At 49.4% G+C, this 26979-nt stretch overlaps 1 protein-coding gene across 1 annotated transcript; it reads right to left on the reverse strand.

The window, feature by feature from the left end:
* Positions 1–166: 166 nt before the first annotated feature.
* LOC144167081 (uncharacterized) lies at positions 167–26979 on the reverse strand. Its single transcript, XM_077696471.1, has 13 exons — positions 26770–26979; positions 26324–26489; positions 20694–20866; positions 19010–19080; positions 18811–18927; positions 17571–17812; positions 14545–14692; positions 12982–13112; positions 11125–11257; positions 8800–8948; positions 6654–6838; positions 4124–4286; positions 167–475 (listed from the first exon to the last, which is right to left on the reverse strand). Exons 1-13 carry the CDS (start codon positions 26859–26861, stop codon positions 206–208), a joined length of 2040 nt encoding a protein of 679 aa, XP_077552597.1. The 5' UTR covers positions 26862–26979; the 3' UTR covers positions 167–205.

Here is a 26979-nt window from a genome sequence, read left to right on the forward strand (position 1 = left end):
GTTCCAGCCGACGCATGAGAACCACGGCTTCACTGTTTCAGTCGATTTCACACTGGGTGAAAGTTGGCTCAATTTTTCTACTTAATGTCTGCGCTCCAGTACGGATTGCTCTAGTTGGCGTCAATATACGACGTTTGAACGAGGCGGGCAGAAAGCAAACAAAGTATACGTTTTATTGACATTAGGCGGCTAGAATCGTCCATCGTCAGTCGTTGACGTCGTCCGCATCGCTGCTGGGCTCGCCGGCACTCTCGTCCGACAAGAAGGTCTCGTGCAGTCGTGTCGACGAGGGCCGCTTGCGACGCAGCGGTGACAGGGGCGCGATTGTGACCTGGATCTCGGGCCGCGCCTGCGCCAGGTACTGGTGCAGTGCCGACTGGTTCATCTTGTCCGCGGGCCGGCCGTCCACTTGTGTCAGTACGTCCCCGGGAAACACGTGCTGCCCCGCCGTTTGCACGTGCACGTCCTTGGCGTGCTGCGCGGAGGGAGATGCGACCAGGCCCCCCCCCCCATCAGCACCGTTAAAATGCCTGCCCGCCTCCCTTCAACACCGCAGGGAACGTGCATGAGTGAAAAACCGTGCTTGGTGCCCCATAATAACCACTAGCTAGGGCCCTCTCACCTGCAACCCGAATGAAAAGTATGGCGATGGGGAGGCAGGAGCGAGGCACCAAAAGTCACGCATATATGCGCAGCCATGAGGGGGAGGCGGCAGAAATGCGGACTGGCGACCGTCCAGAGCGCCGATGAAGGTATTGGGGACAGTTTATCCAAGCTGCTTAAGGACCCCCGCAACACTTTTAATAAACGCTTTCACTCTTTCCTTCGCGTCTGGCAGCACTTCGAAAGGTATAGTTATCGCCATCACGGAGCGGTACTGCGTGATTTGCTCGTTGATTTTGCGGCTTTATTTTCGAATTAGCGATCGAAAGGAGTTCATTGCTGCAACTGAAGGAGAACAGGCCAACAGCTACTTCATGGCCTTAATGACGTAATTCGAGCCGCCGAAGAACGTCAAGACCGGGAAAGGGAAAAAAATCTTTTGAGCGAGTTTGCAAGTTATCTGATGGGCATAGAGCAGTCATTTTTGGCTGGGGCACTTTGCGACCACCTAATCTACGTACTGGGTGTGTTGGGTGTCTACATTCTGCAGGCGCTTAATATTAAAAAAAAAGCCCAAAAAAGTGTTGCAGGGCACCTTTAAGAGATTCATCCCCGCTTCGCCTTGTATTCAATATATATTTCTGTTCCGTCACTTCTCAGGTCGTGCGAAACGGACATTTTTGACGACCTTTATCACCTCAATGAACCTGCAGGGGCCTCCACTTCTGTTGGTGTCTGGCTCATATCTAAGTGGCCGCTGATGACGGATGCAGTGAGTACGATGGGTCCAATAAACTGGCTGGCATTCACTGGCTGCTGGCAAAGCGCGAAGTCATCGCACGGCCAGTCCCTTGCATTGGGAGGAGGAATAAACGTTTACTTTATGAATTTAGAGCAGATGGGTGTCCGTCTTAGTCCAGGTGGCTGCGCGCTTTCGCTGCTCGAGTGGCCCGCTGGATCAGGTTTTGCTGATCCGGCAGGTCCGAGCTGGTCAGCGCGCATTGTCACTGCTCTGGAGTAGGTGAGGGGAGCGGGGAGGGGTAGTGTGGACGAGGGGGTGCGTCGTGGCTGGGGTGCGGCAGTCAGGGCAGTTGCGACAATCAGGGCAGGGATGGTGCCGTTGTAGTGCGTTTTTGTTTGTGGACGTCACCAGATTCGGGATTCCCCGTTTGTGAATGTACGGTGTGCTGTAGGATAATGTCGGCGGGTATGTTGGTAGTGCGATAGGATGTCGGAGGAGGTGGCTGGTAATGGGAGTACCACGTCTGTGTGTGGAGGCAAAGTCGTCCGGCCTCGTCGGGAGTGCGGCGGTAGTGGAGTTTCGCGAGCCGCAGCATGGGCTGTTTCGTTCCCAATCAGGGACGCGTGATCAGGGTCCAGACGATGGACCCTGATCAGGGTCCAGACGATGGTGATGTTTGGGGGGGCTTTGATGGTGGCCCGTATATGAGATGGTAGCGGCTCTAATGCACCATGGCGATCGGGTATAGGACGGCTGAAATTCTGTAGAACTGTGTGGCCTGTATGGGTGAGCGCAATGCGATCGAGTTGTCTGGTTCACTGAGCTTCTGTGAGTTCGGACAGGGAATTATGTAGGCCAAGTTGTAGGAGTTTATTAATGGGAGGGAAAACCGGTAATCCTAACGCTATCTCGTAGGCTCGACGGATGAGAGAATCTATAGAAAAGTAATACATTTCTACCGCCCACCCAAGGAGCGGTGCTCCGCGTGAAGGGAGCCACTGCGCTGGTGCCGCCTGTCCCTCATGTTTATTCGCGAAGGTGGGCCAGGGAGTTACGTCATGCGGGGCTCGGCGGATAGGACTTCCGCGTGTTTTCCTTGATTTCCACCTCCGTGCGAATATCACTTCGGGGATTCTCTACATAAATAAGTAAAAAAATAAATAGCCCCATTTTACTTCTTCTGCCTATGCGAGCATAGTGAGCCACCTAATTCTCAAATTCCCGTACATCCAAGATTAATCGTCGAAACATATAAATTTCATGGTGTGAAGTAAAAGCAATAATGCAGTACTGTTCGGACGATCATTTACCGAGTAGAGTAAGGAACGTTAAGGAACACCCTGTCGGTAACATGAGAAGTGATCCCCACAAAACGTGGAGGGAAGCATATGGAAAAGTGCATGCTGCAAAAACCGTGAGCAATGAATAAACTGAGTTCCGCGCTAGGTGATCTGAAAAGCAAAGTCAAAACAGTTCATTTTACCACACTAGTTAGATTTCATCTAAATGAAAGCCGAATAATAAGCTATACACTTCCACAAGAGCAAAACCAGATTTAAAAAAAAGCACCAAACAGTTTCTTTAAATCTGTATCACTGTAGTGGAAGGTAACATTCCGAGCATCGATCTCTGCTATTGCTCGTAATATTCAATCTCGGAGCGCCTAATCTCTCGCTAAACGGGCACACACAAAAAAGAGCAAACCTCATTAACCTTCAGATCATTTTCTTTGTATGAAATGCAGAAATATTGGCTAAATGTTCTTGCAAGCTTTAATAAACCCTGCCAACGTTTTTCTAGCACACCACGTGATTTTCTTTTTACTTGGAGGGGTGATTTGAGAGGAAGTTGTAAACGAAATTACATATTTAATTTAGAGAAGCGAGCGAGATGTCAATGTGTTTCTTCCAGCTGTCCTCTCCTCGATCAACGTCGGGAGCTTTTCGTTCGTCATGTTTTGCGCGCGTCGTGGGGAACCACACATGGCGGTGAAGCTGCCCTTTTTAGAGCAAAAGCTGTACTGCGCTACATATTCAAAAATCATTCAAAGCGTTGCAAGTGGCCTTCAGCCTCCGCCGGCACGCAAACTGCGCCTTTCTTATCGCTTCGCTCGCTCCGAGCCTGGCCGTTGCCGCGCCACGTGACTAGGCGAGGGTGAAATGCCTGCTTCGCCTGCGCTTGATTGCGTCAGGGTCGTCTGGGCGATCTCTGCATCCGCTTCAGTGAAAGGGAAAGTGTGAATACAATCATCCAGTAGACATAACTAGACGGCAGGCTGTGAAAGCTCCAGCTAATGCAAACTTTCGCGAAACACTGTGCATGGCCTTTGCTTTCGCTGGTCATACATAACCAAAGGTCTTTTATTGCGCCAATTTTCCACAGGGCATAAGAAACATGAGATTTTGTATAAAACCGTTGATACAGCCACGAAACAGAAAAAAAGGAAAGAAAAAAGTAACATGACGCGGGTGGCTTCATGTACTAAAGAAAACTATAGGCCAGTTTCGGAAGGGAATTCAACAGCTTCTTGAAAAGGGAGCCGTGCGTCCACTGGTGAAAATCAGACGTGCTAAACCTGCAGCGTTTTAATCTTAGCAACAGCTCCGACCTTGATAACCTATACGGCGGCCGTTTCTGCAAACAATGGGTCATGGATCCGAAGTCCAAGTTCCAGAAGTGAGACTCGCGTCCAGCCTCACTAGTGATGGCATCGCAAGAAATCCAACAATATATACAACAGCGAGGTTTTGGATGTTTGATCCATGTTTCACAGCGCACCTGTATGAGGTGAAGGCGGCTGAACGCCTTCTGGTGCTCGTCCCAGGCCTTGGCCTCGGAGGTGGTGAAGCCGTACCAGGCGCCATTACGACAGCCGGCTCGCACCAGGGAGAGCGTGAGCGTCAGCCGACCACAGGACTCGAGGATGCTGCTCATGTCTTGTCTGCGTCAGAAAAAAGAAAAGTCGTCTCGAGCTTCGAGCGCCCAATCTACTCCGTTGTCCACTTCGTGTCCGTTCAAAGAGTTCATTTCGAGCGAGCCCCGATTTGGTAGTGGCACAATGGGACGCAGGAAAAACGCGTTATGCGGGGGTGATAGTCTGGCTTCGCGAGTGCAAGTTTGTCAGGTCTCGAAACGGACGCGAAATGTACATTTACGAAACGACACAACTCGGAATTGCGCCCCTGTGCTATGAGGTTCACTGAAGTGGAGGGCTATAGGCTATTTCTGCAGGCAAGCCATACACAGGTTTCTGAACGCCCAGTGAAATGCAGCACTCACAAAAATGGGTTTTTCGCCTATACCAGTAAAACGGCCACCGACTGAATAACTATGAATGCTTCGCAAAAGAGACACACCATGCGCGGTGCATCGGAAATGAAAGTGACAAGCAAGCTTATATTGGATTACTCGCGCGGAATAACGCAATGTAGGAAAGCCAGCTGACAAAGATCAAGCCTACCGCCAGATACCGCCGTTCGCATCGGGGTTATGTTTCGCTGTGAATGTACGACGTTGTGCATGACGTAGTCTGCACCTGATAAGGCGACCAAGTGCGCGGCATTCGAAAACGAACGTCCTGGTCTTTGTGCCATTACAACGTTGTCACGCTGTCACCGCCAAAGTCGCACGCGTTTTGGCCTTCGATTTGGGCCCAGAATAAGATTTAGGCCTCGACGTCTCATCCCTTTAATATGCGTTTGAAAGGAATTAGTCATCACTAATAATCCACATTTTAAGTCCAGAGCTCTTTATGGGGTCGCCTTGTCGAAATAGCTCGCTGACGGTCGATGCGACTGCCGGAATCAGGCGGCGCAGCGAGATAACGGACCCAAATAGAGCTTTCTGTACCATCGTCAGGGAGTTACGCCGAGGCTTCGAAAACAACGCGGTTTAAATAGTCATAACCGTTCGAACCTCGTGGACCGCTGGCGCTTGTCATACATCTCCCCGTTGTTTATCGCTAAGAAAACTGCTGATACACTTCAGTCAAAATTTGTGTTTATAACCGGCAGCCCCCGCGTTCATTCAGTTAGGAACGCTCTTTGGGTTGGTTGTCACGATAGTAAGCGAAAAAAGCGGCTGCGCAAGAAAAAAGTGGCGCGTTCGAAATGCCGCAGACAGGCTCCAGCAGCGCAATAAAAAAAGGGCGTGTTTGAAATGTCGGGAAAAGGTTCCAGCCGCGCAAGAAAAAAGTGGCGCGTTCCAAATGCCGCAGAAAGGCTCCAGCAGCGCAATAAAAAAAGGGCGTGTTTGAAATGTCGGGAAAAGGTTCCAGCCGCGCAAGAAAAAAGTGGCGCGTTCGAAATGCCGCAGAAAGGCTCCAGCAGCGCAATAAAAAAAGGGCGTGTTTGAAATGTCGGGAAAAGGTTCCAGCCGCGCAAGAAAAAAGTGGCGCGTTCGAAATGACGCAGAAAGGCTCCAGCCGTGCAAGAAAAAATGGCGCGTTTGAAATGCCGCAGAAATGTTCCAGCCGCGCAAAGGGCGCGTTCGAAATTACGCAGAAAGGCTCCAGCCGCGCAAGAAGAAAATTACGCTTTCCAAATAACGCAAAACAGTTCCAGCATCCGAAATTAAAGCGAGCACAAAAAGAACACAACTCCCGCCGGCGCGATTTCAGGCAGGGGGCGCGTGAGAACTGCCAAGCCGGGAAATTTGAAATGCATTGGGTAGCAGCAGTGAGCGGATATCGGCGCTGCAGGCCCTTATGGCGAATCACTGCTATGCACTTCCGACAGCTTTCACTTTGAATGGAACGGCCTTAATTTTCTAAGAGCAGTACAGTCAAAATAGGAGTTTGTGTGTGTATGTATGTGTCTTTCTTAGGTATGACCACCGCCAACGCCCAAGAGAAAAAATAAATTTCCTCGTGCCTTTCACCCAAATTTTGTGTCACCACATGCCCTGCGTTAAAGAGTTTCGGCAGCATCCACTGTTGCAGGGTAGAAATAGCGAGTTATTCATTTTCAAATTTTCCCGCATTGCCTTCGGTGCATTCTTGAAATTACCGTATTTATTCGAATATAGGGCTAGCGGTTTTTTCCGAATTCCATGATTTCAAAGTCAAACCCCGTCTTATAATCGTGACCGCCTTATAAACACGGTATGCTCATTATCAATTGTTCCCTTGCCAAGCAGCATCGCGCGTCGCACTTATGAAAAATCTCTGCACAACGACCATGTGAAAAAAGCGGACGTATATGCGTCATTTTGGAACATTCGGATTGCCGTCACAAAAGTCTCAGTGCGTCCAAACTTGCGGTACGTAGAACAGCAAAAGGCCGCGTTTTCCTTTTGTAACAGCGCATGCCTGGTGTTGATGATCCGGTACGGGCTGGACGACAGCACGGTGAGCACCAGCTGGTCCCCGGAGGAGTTCATGATCTTGCGGACGATCTTGAGGGGAAGGCCGGCGAGCTTTGTCCCGTTTACGGCGACCACGACGTCTCCGACGAGAATCTGCGACCTCTGGGCAGGGCTCCCGCGTTTCACGCTCTGCACAAATAACAGTGCGGCCCCGTTTCGCAATTGTACCGTGTTTGCACGCTTCTAGCGTGCCCCCTATTATGAAGCAAAGGTAAGTTTACAAACTTGAAGCCGATTCTACCGCGCAGATGTAAAAAACTCCCCCCACCTCCCCGAAGGGGATCGTGCGGAAATGCGAATGCATTGGGTGCACCGATGAGTGCGCTGCGGCAAGCAGTCACGGAGAGAGGCGCGCGCTCCACTGCATTTATATATATTTTTCCGAGCGCAGCGAGCGGAGAGAGGGTACGCGGAGAGGAGAGAGAGACCCGCGCAACACGCCCGCCCCGCGCGCGAGCTCTCTCCGCCGAGCTCCGCGATGAGAGCGCCCTCCTCCTCTCCACTCACTCTCCACTACTCCGCCCGAGCTCCGCGATGCGAGCGCCCTCACACGCCGAGCGCGCTCCTCCTCTCCCCTTGCCCTCCGCTACTCCCGCTCGTGCTACCACCTGCTCCGGTTGCTAGGTGCGCCACGCGCCACAGCTGTTGCTAGGCGCACGCCGGCCAACGCACGACAACCCCCGACTAAGAAATGCATTCGCATAAAAAAAAAGCTTCCACCTCTCCTCGCCGGAACCCCTGTGTAGATGCGACGCATAGGGGGTTCACGTTGCAGCGTTGGGCAGCGGAGGAACGGCGCTGGAACGATGGAGCGGAGCGGCGCAGGCACCGCGTTTTATAGCGCGCATAACGGTGAGGGGACGCGCAGGCGCCAGTGCGTCTGCCGCGGCAATGACGCAACTCAATCCAACACAATCCACTTTAATCCAAATCCAATCCAAGTCCAATCCAAGCCAAGCCAAGCCAATCCAATCGAATCCAATCCAATGCCCCTTGCGAGAGAGTGTTGGCTATCGGAGAGGAGAGGGGGTGAGCGGCGGAGAGCGCAGCTGGCGCGGCGAGGAGAATGGGGGAGGGGCGGACGCCGACGACGCTGGATGCAGGGACAAGGCAGTGAATGAGATGCAGTCGCATCTAAAATATGGCAGCACGTGTCTGGCAGAATACATCTTATTCAACGCCTGCATCTGTGGCACCAAAATCCCTTGTGCTTTGTCAACGTGCTTACCCAGCGCCTGCTGGAAGAAGAGCGGCGGGAAACATGGAACGCTGATTTCGGTTTTGAGCCCAATTGGAACGCGCACGCAGATTCTACGGCTATTTTTGAGCGAAGAAAGGTGCACTTTAGAAGTGTGCAAATACGGTACTTTATTTTCAAACGTTCATTCAGGGCTCGCAAAAAGATAGTAGAAATGTAGCGATTCGGGTAACGGGAACCACGGCAGAAGCCCAAGGAAAGTTTAAATTGACGAGGAAAAGTTTAAATAATCATGGCACGACCGATGGCGTATAGTTTTCACGAAAGGTTTCCTTAAATCATGACGCATACGTGCGAGCCTAGAGGAATGGACGTGTGATGTTATACTCTCAGAAAGGCGAGTTATTTTTGAGATAACGATGCTGAACAAGTGCTTACATGAGTATAGGTCCAAAACGTGCTATTCGTTCAGCCTCTGCAATATCAAGCGTCAATCTACCTTTGCCTTTTCCTGAGCCGAATTTCAATAAAGCCATTCACAGCCAGATTTCTTGCCATTTTAAATTTGAGCGAATGTTTCTGTGTATTTACATTCTATTATTAGGCACCCTCAGCCGATCATCGATTCCGCAGTTAGGCTGCCCAATGTAACGTTCCTCACACACGCACACACGCAAAAAAAAGCGAAGTTCGTAAACAACCTTGAGATAAGATGCAACAAAGGAAGAATGTCTGTTTGTGCACTCACGCCTCGACCAACTTCCAAACTTAACGAAAGGTCGCGCAACTATCCGGGGTTGAAAGAAAGCACTTCCAGTTGTCCCCCGCCTTCGTGTTATGCGGTAATCCACGTACGAACCTAAACTGCTACAAATCGGACACGAACTCTCACCTCAACCATATAGAAGGTGGCCCCGCCTTCACCAGTGACGGCTTCCAAGTTGACCCCGAAACTCCAGAAGCGGCCGAAGCTTTTCTTGCGGAACAGTATCAAGTCCAGCTTCTCCGTCGCCCTCCGGTTTCGGCTTATTAACGTGTCCGCTGCGAAGAGAGTGCCGCACTTGGAACCGAGCTCGCCTTTTGCGGCGAAGCTGGTTACCTCTAGGTCCTGTGCGCATGCCCCCCATGCATTCTAAAGGGAAGGGGTAACACCCGGGCCGGGAAATTCCCACGAAAAGAACCCGTCCGTGTACCAAAAACCGGGTAGGGGAAGATGGCGCGGCAGCAGCCGCAGAGCAGGTGAGAGTTGCTTGAGTGTGGCGCACGATGTACAGTAGAATCGCGATAAACAGAAATCGATTAAACGGAATTACCGTTTAAACGGAACAGTAGCCTGTAAGTTGGTTGGTTTTGTATTCAGATAACGTAAAAAAACTATCGGTAATCGGAACTAAACTTTTCGCGCCACCGTGTAAACGGAACTAGTAATGGAACTTCTTGTGAAACCCATCGGCATGAGAATCAGCTTTCTACGGTTCCGGCTGTTTCGTTTTTTTTTCTTCCTCCATGTTTTTTCGACCTCGTTGGCCTCGTAAGCCTCGTCTCATTAGTGGTCAGCCGTGTTAGCGCAACGACTGCAACATCGCAGTTCTTGTTCCAGTCGTTTGGTCTCGATTCAAGACGCTGAGGTTACGGGGCTCAGCTTCTTCTGCCTTGTTTGTGCCATTGTGGTGCTATTCGCGCTTCATTACCGCGTTGCCGTATTCTACATTCGGTGGCTCGTAATACTCGCGAAGTTGAGGCCTCTAGCCTCCGTGAAGACGCAGTTTCAAGGACTCAAACAAAAATAATTGATGCATTTTGTAGTGCACAGCGACTAATTGTTGCCAAATCAAACTTTGTGAATGCTGTGCCTAAATCTTTTTTTAGTTTTCTTGCTTTCTAAAAACCTATCAGCTACATTCACCTCCTAGTGCTTAGAGTTCCATGAAATGGTATGAAGAGTGCGTGCGCACAAAAATGTGCACTTTTACACATCTGTCTCAGTAAACGGAACTCCTGTTAAACGGAACTAATTTTTCCGGTCCCTTGAAGTTCCGTTTATCGAGAGTCTACTTCCTTTCCCTCGAACCGCAACTACTACTAGAGGGGAAGGGGCGTGTGCGCCCGGCGTTGTGTTAGAGTGGCAGAGGGGAGGCAGGGCGCGGTGCAGTAGCCGGATAAATGCAGGGTAGGGTGGAGATAGGTTCGTCGAACGCGACACAGCCGCTCCCACCGCCAATTCCGTTGACAACGCCGGTCAGCTAGGAGCAGCGCTTATGTGCGCTCTGTTGGACTGCACCCCGGTCAATCGTGTTTTGTTGCGGGAATGTGCTCCGGTTCGGGAATGCGCGCCGGGACCGGATCTCAGCTCTGCTATAAATCTCTAATATCAAAACGGTAGCGGTCGGCTAAAACTGCCCTAATAAGTCCGGGCTTTGCGCAACGACCACTAATCTTTTATATCTGCGAGCAAAACAAGCCCCAGTGTCTCTTATAAATCGCATCACCCTTTAGGGTTCTTACGGAATATTTCTGCGGCAAGCTCTGATGGAATAACTAGCAGCCGAATTAGAACGGAAGTTACGACAACCCTTCACAATCGCACCCCTGTTAACATTTGTAGGCTCCAGGGAAGACGTAGAATCTTTTTTTTCTCTCATTGGTCACCATGTGGGACGGCGAGAGAAGTTGGAAGGACGCCGTTAACTCAGCCAGCTGAAAAAGAACCGTTAAAGTAAGGGCGCTGAAATTTTTTCCCCGAGCCGCGTAGAAGACGGTTACACTTCATTCTTCACTGTAACCACTTGGTAAATAGGCTTCGGCTCAGGGAGAACCAGCGGCCTTGCCTTTGCGAGCTGCAACAAGCACGGGCATGACCTGCGGATACGTGTCAAAAAACAAATATTCATGTAATCGGTCTGCGGTGGGGAGGTGGCAATGAGTATCGCGGTTGTTCTGCACCACAAGTTGTTCGCCCATGTTAAACAAGGGCACTGTTTTCAAATGAAGTGGGGAAAAGCAAAGGGGCTCCCCGGATCCTGTAATAGAGGGGGCTCCCGCGCTTAATGGCAAAAGTTCTGCACATATGAATACTCGCGAGAACTCAGCAAGCACCTTTTCCTATGCGCTTGTCTTGCTTCTACTTAGCAGTTTTAACAGTTTTCTCACCGGGAGCGTACACTATCACGTCGACTCTCCGTTATTATTAGAGTAACATCAGCGCGCTCGGACTCACATTTCGAGAAGCCAGTGAGTCCGTAGTTGGTGTCTGCGTCCGTAGTCTTTTGGTAGTCAATTTGTGATGACGACTCGTTAGATGCGCCCATGAAGGACTCGCTTACGGAGATCGGATCATCACTCTCTTTCACCTGAAATAACAAACAAAGACGGATTTCTCCTATTAGTGTCGCCTTTGAAAGAGCTTCCATTCGCTTGATTTGTTGTCAAGCTGCGAGCCCCGATGCGTCACTCAACACTTCCTGTGGTGTATCTGTAAACGAACAGCGCATTTACCCTGAGTATAGAACACGATTCGCGGCTTCAAATACGGCGAGTTACAATGCACAGTCCGGCCGAATAAGGATGCTAACCACAACCCTTTATCTTATCTTTTAAAAGAGATTACACAGTACGGAGAACCGAGCTCCGTCTCTCAATACGCACAACGGAACAGGATTGAGTTCAGTGTCATGGACATAAGCTGGCCATTTGTGTCATGTGTACCTTCCTGTTCTCTGCAGTATCGCCAGTTGGCAATGAAAGAAGCTTCTTGTGAAGAGGTTTCGTGCTTTGGAAATATTCAAACAGCAACGGAATGTTCAAATGAGGATCATTAAAATTGGCTGTTTAAAGCGGGGGTTCTCGTGCGTGTAGCGTCGCCTGCGTTGCTTGTTCTGACTTTTTTTGACATGAGTCTGTGAAGACACCAGTGCCTCTGGCCGCAATGAAACAAGAAGACGACGGGCCTGCATTCGGTTCCTTGTCCAATGAAGCCTCCTCTTTAATTAATATCAACTCCAGTAAGGTCAGCACGGCTAATACAAATTATAACATATTATTATAACGTAGTGACAGATAGCCTAAACCGTTAAAACATAACAAACTACAAAATTATACCAACAATATTTATAATGTGCTATTATCAGCTTACCAGCACCACAATACTAATCGAAGCAAGTAGAAACTAAAAGCTTTTTCTACAATCGTATAACGTAGCGCGAAACTACGTTATCATATCCTGTAAGGTCATTTTGAAAGACATCCAGCACGCGCAAATTGTTCTAGCGCTCTGTGATATACTCAACCTTGCTCCAGTTAAAAGTACAGCTCAGTGATCAATACCTTGTAAGGAAGTTTGTAAACGTGTGAAGGCTACAACAGGAAATGACAAGTATGGGATCTGGTTCTTCTTTTTACTTACGTCCCTGAAAACGCACTTGTGAGAATAAAAGAAATGCACTCATAGAATACACTCAGCGAGCGGGTGTGGAGGAATACCTCTATTCATATGTATAAATTCTTTCCCTGTTATTCTCAATCCTTGCTCCACTCGACCCTCCAGAGGAGAAGGTCCTTGAAATCGATTTCCCCATTTGCGGAATCCTCCCCTCCGCCGCGTTGAGGGAGCAAAGGGAGTAGAGGAGTGACTCAGAACACGGCCCTTAGAATTGGCGAGGCGCACATTTTTAGACAATGAATGCGGTTAAAGGAATCCTTAAAGTTCTCTCAGAGAAAAGTTGCTGCAGAAAAGTTGCTGTTTCAAAATCGATTCTCCCGCCGTTCTCTGGAAGGGAGGCGAGGCCAGTAGGAATTGTGCTCCCTGCGACGGTGTTCCGTGGGGCTGTGGCGAGCAATTTTTGGCGTTTCCTCGAGTCCGAAACACATCTATGATTACTATGGAAACTCTGTTGTGTGTGGATCTGCGATATACGCGGCTGAACAGCAGCACACGTAAACATTCGCGTTAATTGCAATCTTTTTGTTATTTAGGCTGTGTTTCGCGAGAGCCCGGAGCGATGCAGCAGTACCACCCAGACCACCCAGTGAGTATTCGGTTGGCATTAACAGATAGCGCCCCCTGTGGCGTGCGTACCATGGAGGCGAGTCGCCGGTATCCCGTCGACGCGTAGGTGAAGAGAGGCCGGTGCAATGCGGAGTCCATGTCGGCAAGCTCTTCGATTTTGATGAGCTTGCGCTTCTTCGTCGAAGTCGTTGCACCGGGAGCTGCGCAGTGTCCGGTGGTGGAGGAGTTTGCATTCTATTCTTACGTAGGAACAGAGATCAGATTTCAGGCGCAGCTCTCCGACTCATCGGAATGTTTTTTTTTTCAGTAATGAAAACACTGGAGTTATTATACTTTAACATAAGGTACTTTCTCACGGCAAGGCCGTTGCACGTCCTGCACGTTTTTTTATCAGGGCTCAGAGCCATGGATATTGTACAATTGAAATATATGGATGGCAATCTTTCACAGCCAACTACATAATAACTCTTTAGTGTTCTGCAAAGTTTTTGTGCTTCTATGCAAGCCGACTGTTTGGCCATTGTGAAGTATAATGTTCCTGCATTGGTTTTGCTATGTTTACGAGCGGTCAGCATTTTGAGCGAGAAAGCTGCGGATGTACAAATGCTACAAAAATGCGTACTGATTAACAAACAGTTAAAATTTGTCAGGATGTCATTGCAGTACAAAACGATAATTGGTATCATCCTGGGAATGCCACTGAATGCCGAAATATTAATTGGGCATGCAACAAAACACCCTCCTTCGGGGCGTTTCGTCAATTATGTTTTTTGGCAGGGCATGGCATACCACTTTCGGACTGTTCCATTGTTATATAACTTATTTCGCGCGTAAGATCACAATTACCCAATACACATATCTCACAATCCTGAGCCTGATTACAAAAACTCTACCTTCTGTGGTGGATGGGGGGCTAAAGCGCTGAGCTGGTGGATTTGAGGACGTGAGTTAAATTCCAGCCGCGGTGGCATGCTTTCCAGATGGAGGCGAAAAGCGAAGACACCCGTGTGCAAAGATCTCAGCGCGCGTTAAACATTCCCAGGGGGTCGAAATTCACCCACACCCTTCCGCTATGGCGCATTTCATAGCCTGGCTGTAGCTTAAATGCGTTAAACCCCCATGAAAATTGGTTCACAAAAGTTTTCAGTTCGTTAATATTTTCAAGAATTGATAAGAATCTCTCACTGAGATAAGGAGCGAATGGCACGTCATTTGTTCCTCATGATGACAACGATCAGGAACGACTGGCATCCTCATTGCTGAGGGATGCTCATGAGAAGAATGACAATGACATCGCCCTTCAAGAGGACCAGTCACGTGTCATTTTACTGTCTATACATGCGCCACCTCTCTTCTTGGGCGAGGCATGAAGATTGGTGTGGCCAGCCTGCAGCTAGTGTCTCTTATGGGGAGTGGGATTCTCTCACGGGAGGAGGTGGTCACCCTGGTCGTGGACCTGAAAAGACGACGCGTATATACCATGTTCCTACGCATAGGGAGGCATTTTTTTGCCAGACAGGTGTACATGCATCATCACCTGCGGTAAAATTCATTCTCCTATAACCCCCGGCGGGCACGGGCTTTGTGTTCCGTGGCCAACTCCAGAATGAGTGGCTCAAGCGGCTCACGTACACAGGTTGAGCGTGCTGTGCTCGGACACGTTACTGGAGGCTTCCGGCGGTGGCGACATCTGCATCAGCTCGTACACGGCCGGGACGTTGCAAAGACTGGTGCTTGTGCGCAGATTGTTCCAGTTGAAGTCGTCGAAAAACGAGTGCGTCTGCAACGGGATGTGGCATCCTTGTGAGCACTGAACATTCAAAGCGCAAGTTGGCCAGTCTATGTCACGTCACCATTCGGTAAAGGGGGAAAGGTTACTTTTTAGTTTTGAGGATGGCCGCCTCCTCTGGCATTGACTGTTCCTCGCCACACCCTCCGGATATGAACAGTGACGCGAGTAGAACCTCACCCCATTACGTGATCGCTCTGGTTGACAGCTCGGCTGTTTTCTTTACCCATTGTTAGCGTTTATATGAGACCGATTTTCACAATTTTCAGACGACGCATATACTACGTTCCTACTCATGGGGCGCATCTTTTCTTACAGCCCTGTCTACATCATTACCTACGGTAAAAATGCTCCTGTGACTAAGCCACAGGCTTCCGTCCGTCCGTCCGTCCGTCTGTTTCTGTCTGTGTTCGTCTGTCTGTCGGTCTGCCTATCTGTCTGTCCGTCTGTACGTCTGTTGTCACGCGGGAAATAATGTGAGAGCAGAAATAGGCTGATGTAACCCTGTTATAAAATTACGTCTTTACTACGCGCGCGGCTACGGTTCTGCAGTTATGTCAAACTCATAAAAATGTCATCTGTTGGTATTCCGTCTCGATGAGTGTGCATGTAACTATTGTACCCTTCTACGTGACCTAATATTACCTCACTTACTTAGTTGTATTTTCAAATATCTCAGTTCTTCTACCATAAGTTATATTGGTGTAGCTGTGGTCTTCATGTTCATGTATGTTCAAGTTACGTTATGCTTGTGTTTTTCGGTTTTTTGTTGTATGTTTATGCCTTGTTTCACCCAAATGCTTCTGAAATGCTGTCTAGATGTACTGCCGCTAAACCTTGTATAAGGTTTTGGGACCTAGCCAGGTACTGGTGTGTACCTTTTCGTCCTCTTCTCTCGGCTTTTCTACGACTGAAAAACAAATAAATTTCAGTTCAATTCAGTGCAATGATCGCGAGACGTCGACATGTTCATAGTGGCTGTGTTAACTCTGTGCGCAATGTTCAGTGGCTAGCACAAATGTACAGGTGCAGCATTCGCGGGAAGTGAAGGTGGTTTTGACAAGGCACGCTGATTAAGTCCTATACAAATAGCAGGGAATTATACTCGCGTGGTCCACGCATGCCTCTATCTCCGGAAAACTGGCGTGGAACATCTCCAAATTAAAAACAACTCCATAACCGAGTGACCGTAGCCCACTACGCGTCCCCAATACGCTGTCGGAGCGCGAAATCCTGTTTCTTTCGAAGCCGTTCGGTTACGTGTACCATGTAAGACCAGCTCACCCGGAAAATCGATGCTGTCAAAAAGCGACGACTCACACCGTGACTCCCGTTCATGAACCTTCCTTATCTGACGCACGGTGGTATTTTAAAAGAACTGGGGCAAGTCATTAACGCCCCTGGGTCCAAACAACCTGGTGCAGGCGGTCACCACAAGGTCATATTCTCGTCGTGGTTTGGACCAAATAAAACTTGTCAACGTGCGTTGCTTTGTCAAATAATTTTGTTGTGTGTTTGGTTTGTTGCACGCATAACATCTTCGCTGGCGGGGTGGCGCCCAATTTATGTCTTGAAAAACAACAATAGAGAAGATTACCCGATTTCAAAGTGCGGGAACGATGAGAGCTTCGTTCCGCAACCAAATATACCAATACTCACAAGGTAGAGAACTTGGTCACATTCTACATTTGTTATTCGCATAGTGGGCGTGCTTTGCTTTAATACTGGCGGAGGATCTCGCATCGATGGACGGACGGTATGTGGAACCAGCAGTTGGCCCTCTAATACAGACTAAAAATTTGCAAAACCACGTGTTTTTCGTGCCAAAACTACATTTAGTACGTTGGAGAAGCGTGTCGGACGTGCGCAATGCATGTAGGACAACTTTCACCAGGCGGGGGTTTCAACGTACCACGAAATATAAAAATAAAGAAAAAGATAAAGCACAAAGATGGCACGAACGAGGCGACAGGAGGTGAGCCCTGTAGCCTCGGCGTCTAGAATCGAGACCGAACGACTGGAAACTCGCCATTTGTACAAGTGCGGCACGCACACACACAGCTGGCTGGCGCTGCATCTTTTTAAAGTGCTACGAGTTGTGCCGCGCCTCCGCCAGATGGCGCCACGGGTCCCGCGACCTAGAGAAGACGCAGTGAAACATCCCCCTCGCGAGGGGCATGATCAAATGCAGAGCATTTCCGGGGGCGCACGACGTTAAGTAGTTTGCGTTACGTTAATGTTGTTGCACTTGTGGCAACTGCTGACGAAAGAGCGCTCGTCAGCAGTAATTTGAATGAGTCAACGATATAAGGCGCGTTCGTAGCGTCCCATTCTGTGTCGGCTTTGTGGCGCAGTGGGTAGAGCACCATGTACATTGCGTTCCGCCCGCAGAGTCGAGGGATCAAAACCGGGCGCCGGATAGTATTTTTTTTTATATAGTATAGGACAACGACGATGCGGACTACGGACGTCAACGCGGGTGACATCGTGAGTTACTGAAATGCTCTGCATTTAATAACGAGGCACTTTTTTGTATTGCGCATTCACTCCAGAAATGCATCACCCTGGTTGAGAACCCGCAACGCGTCGCCGCTCAGGATTAATGGGACGTGTCGGCAAAGAATAAGTATCCTCTCCTTTCCATTCGCTTGGGTCCTCCAAGGCTCATGGCCACAGGAGGCATAAACTGGAATGGTTGATATCATCTTGATTTGAAACAGGAGTTGATTATTATTCGACTTAGGCAAGAACCATCGAACACCGGAAGAACGTAATGATCCCCGAGAAAGGCGCGGGAATCGGAAACGAGTCTTCTCTTCCGCCAGCTCGAACACACCGCCAGATTTGAGGGACGACGTGCAATCCATACCTTGAGGTCTCGGTACTGCTTGGAGCCGAGGCGCTCGACGGGGTTCTTCTTGAGCAGCAGGTAGACCATGTCCTTGGCGGCCATGCTGGCCGAGTGCGGGTGCGCGGCCACCTTGGGCCACTTGAGCGGCGACGCGATGATGCGGTCGCGCAGGACCTTCTTGGTCTTGCCCCGGAAGGGCACTCGGCCCGTCATCAGCTTGTAGAACACCACGCCCGTCGACCACCAGTCGCACGCACGGCCTGCATGCACACGAAGTCTTTCTGCGAATTCTCTTGATGATAACGACCATCTGACGTTACTTCTGGGTCGATCACAGCGCTCAGGGTAGAGAGTTTCGAGGCGGCTGATACGGCGGCAAGCGATTCTGTGGAATAACGCAGTGGATGCAACGCGACATGTTGCCTCGAAAATATTGCGGCGTCGTGCTATATGTTCACAACACAACGAAATGACTAAATAACTGAGACCGATAGAAATATACTCATCCGCCAATTCTGCCCTACGGCACAGTCATTGGTCAATCTGATGCCTTGTGACGAAGCTTGCCTGCGCGAGTACCCTGTATGACACAAAGCTTGTACGCCGAACCGGAGGCTCAATAAACGCCATCAGGAACTGAAGCGCTGGGTTTCACCGTCAACTTATTCCAAGTTTTTTTCATTACACAGCAATAAATGTGCAACGAGCATTTTCCGCAACCTTCGCTGCACGAATCAGAATCGGAATCTATATACAGAGTAGCAACGAAGAATTATATTGTTATTCTGGAGGAGGTTGCAAAGTCAGATTCTATCGGGGCTTCCTTCGCGGAATGCACCGGAGATTCTTGAGAAATACTCCGAAAAAATATGCTTAGGAAGCAAGCAACACTGCGTAAGAGTTCACACAACTAAGGAAGCAGTTCTACGCTGCAGTGAATGGTGTAAAAAATGACAGAAACATGAAAGGACCAAAGCTCTCTAGATGTAGACTCTTATAAAAACTTTTATAGACGTGCGCTTTGTACACGCACTTCAGATCGACAGTCATCTCCCTTAATTAAGCCTGGTAGTGCGTGCTCAGTGAATAACTACGGCCAGTGCACTGAAAATTCGTTTGTTCCTTTTCTCTCCTTTCTCGACAAGGACATTCCACGACAACTGTCGATGCCCCAGGAAAGCCGTGCCCGCGACAAGCTATAAAACTTGAGCGGCCTAAGTGCCGGGAGATACGGTGACAAAGCGTGTACGCAATTTACCGTAGGGCCTCCGCTTCAGAATTTCAGGAGCCATATAGGGGATGGTCCCGGCGGATTCTCCGTCTCTGAACTCGAACGGCGTTCGCCGGAAGTAGCAGCGCATGGCACGCTTCGTAACTGCGAAAGAGGCAATGGTCGCCGCGCATCACTGCGTTGTTGCGCACGAGGCGCATCCTTTCAACGCGCACTGTATACTCACAGTGTCCGAGGCAAACTTTATTGGTGTCGAAATCTATGAGCTTGACCCTCCCGCCGGCAGCCATCAGCATGCTGAAAGAGAGAGACAGATTTTATTTAACTAGGGGGACTCTAGGTAAAGGGGGTGGGGGGCGATGGGAGTACAAGATACGTGTGACTGCGGCCTCGGACATCTTGAGGGTCTATTTTTCCACAGTGAGACAGGTGGTCTCCTCGAGAACGCAGTAGAGGCTGCACGGGGTGAAAAGAGCAGCCTAACGGCTCTAAGCTGCTTATGCTAGAACTCCTTCTATAGAGAAATGTGCCGTAGGGGTGAGCGTGGAGGCACGGCCTTCGTGATCGGTTGGCGACGCTGCGCCGTTGCACGAGCCTTCCCAGTCGCCCGAAGAGAGCGTAATTCCAAACAGGCCGTTTCACCGTTTACCGCCGCACCGCGGCGCACCGAGCCGATGGTTGGAACGAAAGCCGCGTATGCTGCAGCGCTCCTCGAAATGGCGTTTCGTCAACTTTCGCGCTTCGTATCCCAATAAAAAGAAAGCATGGCAGATTTTATAGATGCAAAGCCACTCATAGACCCTGATTATGCTTTTATTTTAGCCAAGATTGCAGCTATACGACATCTTTAACATGTGCCGCATGACACCCTCGACACAGGAACAATACTCGCTACCACCAATGAAAAATTTCTGGCGGTTAAAAGGCCATTTTTCAGGTATGTCTTATCCCGGCTAACGTACTTTATACAATCTGCATGGTCAATGCAGTTCAGTAGAGCGCGGGGTTCGGTCGCGTCATACCCACGACGAATGGTTGCGTTCTTACCTAGCCTTCGAATTAATGCCTGTCGGGTTGAACACGTTTAAGGAACATTACGTTGAGCGATAGCCTCAAGGATGCGGCAATCTCTTCTACACATGCGCGTTAGTGAAGTTCCAGTTCAAATAAAAAACCAAGTCAGATGCACCCAGATTTAACTGTATTCTTCATTCTGAAACGTATTTCGGTGTCCACAGGCAAGCCCAATTTTGCTTTTTTGGAATGAATGCCCAAGAGATTTATATTTTAAATTACTGATTTCAAAGCACATCCATGTGTTAAAGGAGCCATGAAGAGAAAATACAACTTCGTTTAATTTGAAAGAACTAGGATTCAGTATCTCACTCAGCTACATTAGAGCCACAAAAGATGTCCTTTTAACAAAAAAGCAAGAATTATTTTAAAACTTTCAAATTTTGCGCCACAGTGACGTGTTATGAGCAAGATTGACGTCATACGGGCCAACAATAAAACATAATTTCCAGTGCGTTAACTGCACGTTAGCATTCAAGTGATGCGGTCAAATGGAACTAGAGGCCCAATTACAGACGTCCAGTCATGTGTCGTCGCGACAGGTCAATTAGGCGGCCGCCAATCGCACAAACAAGGTTCCGTGACGTCATAGAAAAGTTGAGGGAAATTAGCTAGGGGTCGCGACTGCTTCAAACGTTTTCATTATTAACTCCGTGATTTGTTCGAAGATTGCGATGATATTGGTATCGTTGTTATCGGGACTAAGCAGTCTTTCTAATAAACCCAACTTGTATTTTGTCTTCATGGCTCCTTTAAGCAATGGTGGCAGCTTTCATATTTGCTCGGATCTCAAAGGAAGGCACTTTTGGAAACAGCAAGGGAGGAGTGGCGCTCACTTGGAGACCTTGATGTCCCGGTGGAGGAAGCCCTTGAGGTGCAGGTGCTCGACCGCGAGGATGAGCTGGGCCATGACGATGCGCACCTGGTCGATGGGCAGGAACAGGGCGCGCTCCACCACGCGCATCAGGTCCACCCCGCACACGTACTCCATCACCGTCACGTACGCGTCCTGCAGTTGACGAGATAAGGATTAGATAACACAATGGCAGTGCGTTTACGTTAGCATTCAATTGATACAATCAAACATAACAATAGGCCCAACTACAGACCGCCCGCTCAGGTTTCTTGGCGGTGGCCTAGGCCGGCTGCCGCCTATTGGCAAAACAAGATTGTGACGTCATAGAGAAGATTGTGACGTCATAGAGACATCTCCACAAAGTGGCTAGAGAGTCGCCTCTGCTTCATATGTTTTGTTTACTATCTCCCGTATTTGTTTGAAGTCTGCAACAAAATTGGTATCATTGTAATCGCAACAAAGCGATATTTACAAAAAATAAAAATTGTATTTTGTTCGTATTTGTATTTTGTTTACAAGGGCCATGACCCAGTTAACTGTAAGAGATACCTTCGGGCACTCCTTGTACCACTTTTTCCCGCGCGTTTCGATACTCCGAATGGTTAGATTCGGCCTTATGTATCACCATGCAAGGGCGCTGCGATCGTACTCAACACATTAATATGGCCGGAATTTGACAAGTACTTCATTACGCACGAGCCTGGGAGAGTCATTTGAATGGCGTGGTGCCTCCTACACCTAGCTGAAGTTTTTCCAAGGCATGTTCCTGTCGATAACTTCAAAAGTGGCGGGTTTACTCATCCAGAAATACCAATACTGTCAAGATAGCTCCGTCGAACTAGATCTAGCACGGGAGCACCTCAGAAACTCTCGACCTTGAAGTGCTATTAATGGTGTAGTAATGCGCCAAATTTCCTGTTAAGACAGCCTGGTTGTTTCCCATCATGAGTGCCGCATTTGCTCTCATTGCGGTTGAACTCCCCGATAAATCTCTAAACATTTTCTTTATCTCAAACCTGGCCAAGCTGGTGCCAGGAGGACGGATAAACTTTATTGCAGTATGCAATTGAGGTGCGGGGAATGACCACTTCGCTCAGTACAGCGGTGACCTCGGCAGCACGTTCCACCAAAGCTTTCTGGACCCCGGGGTCAGAGCCGCCCAACGCCGCCTCCCATTGATCAACAGAGGGGATTTGGGGAGGGGTTTTGACATAACGCCCACATAACGTGGAAGATGGTGTCGACATCTCCGCAGTGGGGGTATATGGTTGATGGGTACTGATCGGGGTAGATGCGATAAAGGTGTGCGCGGCACGGAGGGGTATTAGTTTGAAGGAGCCGCCACGAGCGTTCATCCTTTGTAGAAAGTGAGGAGTGGGCCGGGGGTATTTCTGGTGGAGGAGGCGGTAGTACGCGGTGACAACCGTGTACGTAATAAGGCGTTCTCGAGTGGATTGCGCTCCGTGGTTTCGGGTAGCAGAAGGGCCTGATCGGGCAGTAAGACCTCGAGCTGCTGTATCGGCTGCCTCGTTACCCTCTAGGCCGGATTCGGCAGGTGTCCACTCGAGCTCCACGGGAGTTTTTTTTGGAAGGGGGGGGGGGGGGGGGGATGGCGCAGAATAATTTTGAAGGCTTTGGCTGATAGGCGCCCTCGCGCAAAGTTCCGTATATCAGATTGAGAATCGGACACTTTGGCTGTTGGGATAGGGCCCTGAGAAAGGGCTAGCGCTAATGCCGCCTCTTCCAGATCAGTAGGTAAGTGGGTGCCGGTGGTGAGAGATATGAGTGGGGGGTAGTTAGGACTGTTGATGACCGCCAAGGCATAAGCTGTGTGGTTTGGGTAGCTAGTGGCATCCACATAGTGGGTTGTCGATTTGATGGGGTATTTTTCTGCCAGGTAACGAGCGCGTTGTTCCCTTCGAGCAACGTGGATTGTGGAGTGCATGTTGCCCGGTAGCGGTCGGGTTAGGACATTTTCTTGGATGCTGGGATGAATTGGGTGAGCACAATTAGTGAAAATGGGGATGCGGATGTGTAATCGGCGGGTAATTGTTAGTCCCGCGGGGGATGATGCGAGACGAGAGTATATATTCCTCGGCAGTATTGTTGTGGATGCCGAGTTGTTCTAGTTTGGCAGTGGGAGTGCCATGAGGTACCTGCAGGGTGACTCGGTAAACAGGTGATTTACTTTTTCCAGTTCTGCACTGGTGGGATTGAGGTACGGGAGAGAGAAGGTGAGGCGACTAAAAATGAAAACTTAAATGAATCGTAGGCGTTCTGCCTCCTGGAGGCCCTGATGCCAGAGAGCTATGCATCAGAGAAGGCCAATGGTTTGAGTGATTTGGGCGTTTAGTTAAGAGAGGCATTGGGAGTTCACGCGATTTTGTTGTGTTGAGAGCCCTAGTACCTTTATCCGTGCCACCGTAGGAATGTTGCTCTGGCCGAGAGTTATAGTGATGGTAGGAGGGCTGGAGGGTTTACCGCGAGGCGGAGGAACAATTAGCAGCTCGGATTTCATTGTGAAACAAGTGAGCACTGCCTGATTCGCGGCATCGAGGACCATATTTTAACCGGTTTGAAGTGTTTCTTCAATCTGGGCATCGCTTTCTCCAGAAGTCCAAAGGGTAATGTCGTCCGCGTACAAACTATGGCGAAGGTAGGGTATTTGAGAAAGTTGATGTGGGAGTTGGAGAAGGGCAATGTTGAAGAGCAAGGGTGACAAGACCGCCCTCGTTCCGACGGATTACATTTTTATTGGTGCGGAGGCGACATCTCCCAGGTGAAGCTCCACGGTACGCTTGTTTAGAAAGGAACGGATGTAATTATAGGTCCGGTGGTGCCAGACGTAACTATCAGAAGCCAGCGAAAGCCTGAGCCGTCTTCTTTCTGAATTATCAGCCACGGACTCTACTTCCCAAATAACCTCCTCCCTTTGTGCGCACGATTAGGGCAGGTTTCGAAACTTCACGAAACCCAATTGATGGACCCTCAGTAGCCGCCATGGTGCTGGTGGGAAGTGAGAGCACATAGCTGACTTGGAGACGCTGCTCCTGCGTGGAAATATTGGGCAGACGTGGTCCGGCTGTTAACTGAGCAGGTGGCTATGCATTGGAGACCCACCCAACCGTCATGTCCACACACGGGATGAATAAAATTCTCGAGGCTATTAGGTATGCTTTCGCGGTATGAAGGGCAAAGCTGCTACATCGTGTTTGCGTCTACCTCGTCTTTTTATTCGTCTTTTGGTGCGAATTACTCCTACAGGCGGGCTGAGTGTCTGCAGCCGTTCTACATACGTGCCGCCACGTGCGCCTACATGACGCACACATCAGGCTGATTCTTGTTACATTCTGCTAGTGTGCGGGACTAGTGCTGTGGTTAGAGCGCTTGGCTGCTGCTCTGGCCGCCCTTGTTCAAATCCCGTACGAAGCAACCTTATTTTCTATTAACAGAGGTGGCCATTTTGGTACCATTCGTGTTGACGCTGGAGGCAAGGACGACCACTACAACCACGGTCACTTTTCGCGTTTCATGAGACGTCGCCTTAAAGGTACGCTGAAGTGATTCGTAAACATTGCAGGTTTACTAGCGCGAATTATAGTCCGGAGTCCATAGGCCATGTTTCGACCACTCTGAGTGCGTTTACGAGAATTTATTCAGTAGAAAAATCAATTCCAAAATGCTGTCCTCCTTTCAGAATCCTCGCCCATTTTCGGTGGCGTTTTCGTATGACGTCAGGAGGAAATGACTTGGCTTGACTGCGCTACTGCACGGCTCGCCGACCTTCCCACAGAGTCAGTGGGCCCAGCGTTTAGTCCGTCGGCCACCGACGGGTAGTCGCAATTCTTTCGCTCAGCCACGACACGTTTGTGAATGGAACAAATTGCCTTTCTTTGGTTTGTTAGTCTGTACACTGTATCTAGCTCCATGTCCTGGTCACTCCACAGAAGCGCTGCACAGGCGCACATGCGATGCTTCGCTGACTGGTACGCCAGTAGGAAAATCTAAGGCCACTTGAAGGCGGGAGAAGAGTCAGAGAAGTCAATATAGGTACTAAGGAAAAAATATCAACTGAAACGTTTACCGTACAGAGTAAAACTATGGAGCAGGAAGCACTTTTTTGCGCTGGGTGGACAAGCACAGCGGCCAGCAGCTCGACTACACATCTGCGAACGTTTTTCCGTCTAAGAAATGCAATTGCTAGGCTGAGATATTGTGGAAATTTGGGGACGCTTAATGAACGAGCGCTATACAACAAATAGTCACCTAAGCTGCTTGAAATGCTAAAACTAAATAATAGTGCAAACTGGTTATACCTTATATACCTCATACTTGCAACGCCGGCTGCGTTGGGCCGTGGCCCAGTGGTCGGGAGCACAACTTCGCAAGTCGCAAGTTCAAGTCCCCATGGTACTTTCTTTTCCATTTTTTTGTAAGTTGATTTTTTAGTTTTCGGCCGATGTTTTTTATACTGAGGTCACTATTTTTGGGCCGTAACGCTCACTGATCCACGAACGAGTTCACAGAACGCGCGCAGACTGACACTGATGCGCTAGCGAGTTCTCGATGGTTTGCTGTTGCCATAAGCACCGACTGCTTGCGGGCAGTGGTCACAGGCTAGAATAAGCAGCCCCTTGGCCTGGTGCGAACACGTTTTTTGCGATACAGGCTGAGTGAGAAGCTACAAATATTGGAGAAAAGCGCATGACATTTGAGCGTTTGCGGAAACGCGGAGGGCGTTCATCCACTGCGTAGGCCTCGGCTAGTGATTACTACGATACCGAGCCGTCCTAGAAGGCTTATCTTGGTCATTTTACAGCCGACAACATGGCAGTAGCGTGGTATGACGATTTTTGAGATATCGAGAATGTCCATCCAACGGTGCAGTCGGACGTCAAGCATGTTGTTTGACAGAACCGAAACCGAAACTTGTTTGAATGCTAATCTCGGACATCGTAAAATAACGCTGCACCTCCTCCCGACGTCACAACCTTTAGTTGGTGCTGCCGCCGCAGACCGCGCATGGTAGTTTTTCTTCTTCCGGGCTTTATAAAATAATTAGCGACTTATCAACCGGATAAACGCTGAAAATTGTGTCAATTTGAGCCAATCTACGCAGTGCAAGAGAAAACTTGAAAAATTCACTTCAGTGTCGCTTTAAGACCCGAATTACCCAGAGGAGCCGAGTGTGACCAAAGGCGTTCGAACCGGCTAACGGGTCGAGGCACCCTCGCAATCGGACCAGGCCGTCTGCTCATGCCGTATCTCTTCTTGCCTAGTATATCCTCGTAATAAAAACAGCTCTACCCCAGATTTACGTCATGGTGCATTTAGACAAAACGACAGAAATTTCCCCATAATTACGGAAATAGCTCAGTCCAACTCTGAACAGATAAGCTAGCACGACCCCACTCACTCAACCTGTCGCCGTCTTACAGTTGTACCTGCCTTAACAGACGTGGGCCATCAGTACGCCATCTCGCTCAATTTCTAACTTTTGCTACGTTCGAGTGAGTTGCTAGTGCACCACGAAGGGCAGGAATTCCTGAGCGGCAGCGCTGACATCGACAGTAAGAGAAGCGAGTACGGAAGAGGAAGGAGCGTTCGCACCTTGGTAGCGAAGCAGGCGTAGTACTTGACGAGAAAGGGACTTCGCACCACAGACGCGACCACCTTGTCAATGCACGCCTGCCTGGGACGGCTGAATCTGTCCAGGGCGATCAGCTTCACCGTACAGACCAAGTTAGCCGGCTTGTACTTCGCCTTGTACACGGCGCTGTGGGTGAACAAAAAAGAAGAGGTCACGTGCGTATATTTTACAAACGCAGCTAGTGTTGGCTGCAAGATATTTGTTTGTATATAATTCCACGTGTTACAGAGTGGTAATAAAGACTTTCTTTAGGCTGGTTAGAAGGGTACTAAGGGCGATTTTAGTTTTTTCATGTGAACGGTAGTGGTATGAACAATCCCAGGTAATTGGAATCGGAAGATGCTGACGTGGAGATCATTTGAATTGGTAATTACAATACAAAAAATACACACATCCCAGTGCTTACCCAAAGCCTCCTGCCCCGAGAAGCTTTACGGTCTCGAGATCTCGGATCCTTGGAATGAACTCGGTGAACCGTGGCTGTGCAGATATTTTCATCTGGAAGGGACAGGGGTGCAGAGAATATCATGGTCACCGCGATGCGAAGATCTCCCATAAATAGCTTGCTGGTTTACGAGGTAAGCCGGCATAGACTGTGGCAAAATTTGAAAATGGA

Source organism: Haemaphysalis longicornis, unplaced genomic scaffold, assembly GCF_048455015.1.
Source record: "Haemaphysalis longicornis isolate Haplotype H1 unplaced genomic scaffold, Haemaphysalis longicornis Haplotype H1 scaffold_2, whole genome shotgun sequence".
NCBI classification, from domain to species: Eukaryota; Metazoa; Arthropoda; class Arachnida; order Ixodida; family Ixodidae; genus Haemaphysalis; species Haemaphysalis longicornis.

What these genes read in the sequence shown, in the direction of transcription:
- LOC144167081 (XM_077696471.1), bottom strand. Translation starts at nt 26,861, where the DNA reads ATGAAAATATCTGCACAGCCACGGTTCACCGAGTTCATTCCAAGGATC. An exon ending in CGGGACATCAAGGTCTCCAA is followed by an intron (nt 19,081 to 20,693) that starts GTGAGCGCCACT and finishes TCTCTCTTTCAG; the next exon opens with CATGCTGATGGCTGCCGGCG. An exon ending in GCACAGCACGCTCAACCTGT is followed by an intron (nt 13,113 to 14,544) that starts GTACGTGAGCCG and finishes GACACTGCGCAG; the next exon opens with CTCCCGGTGCAACGACTTCG.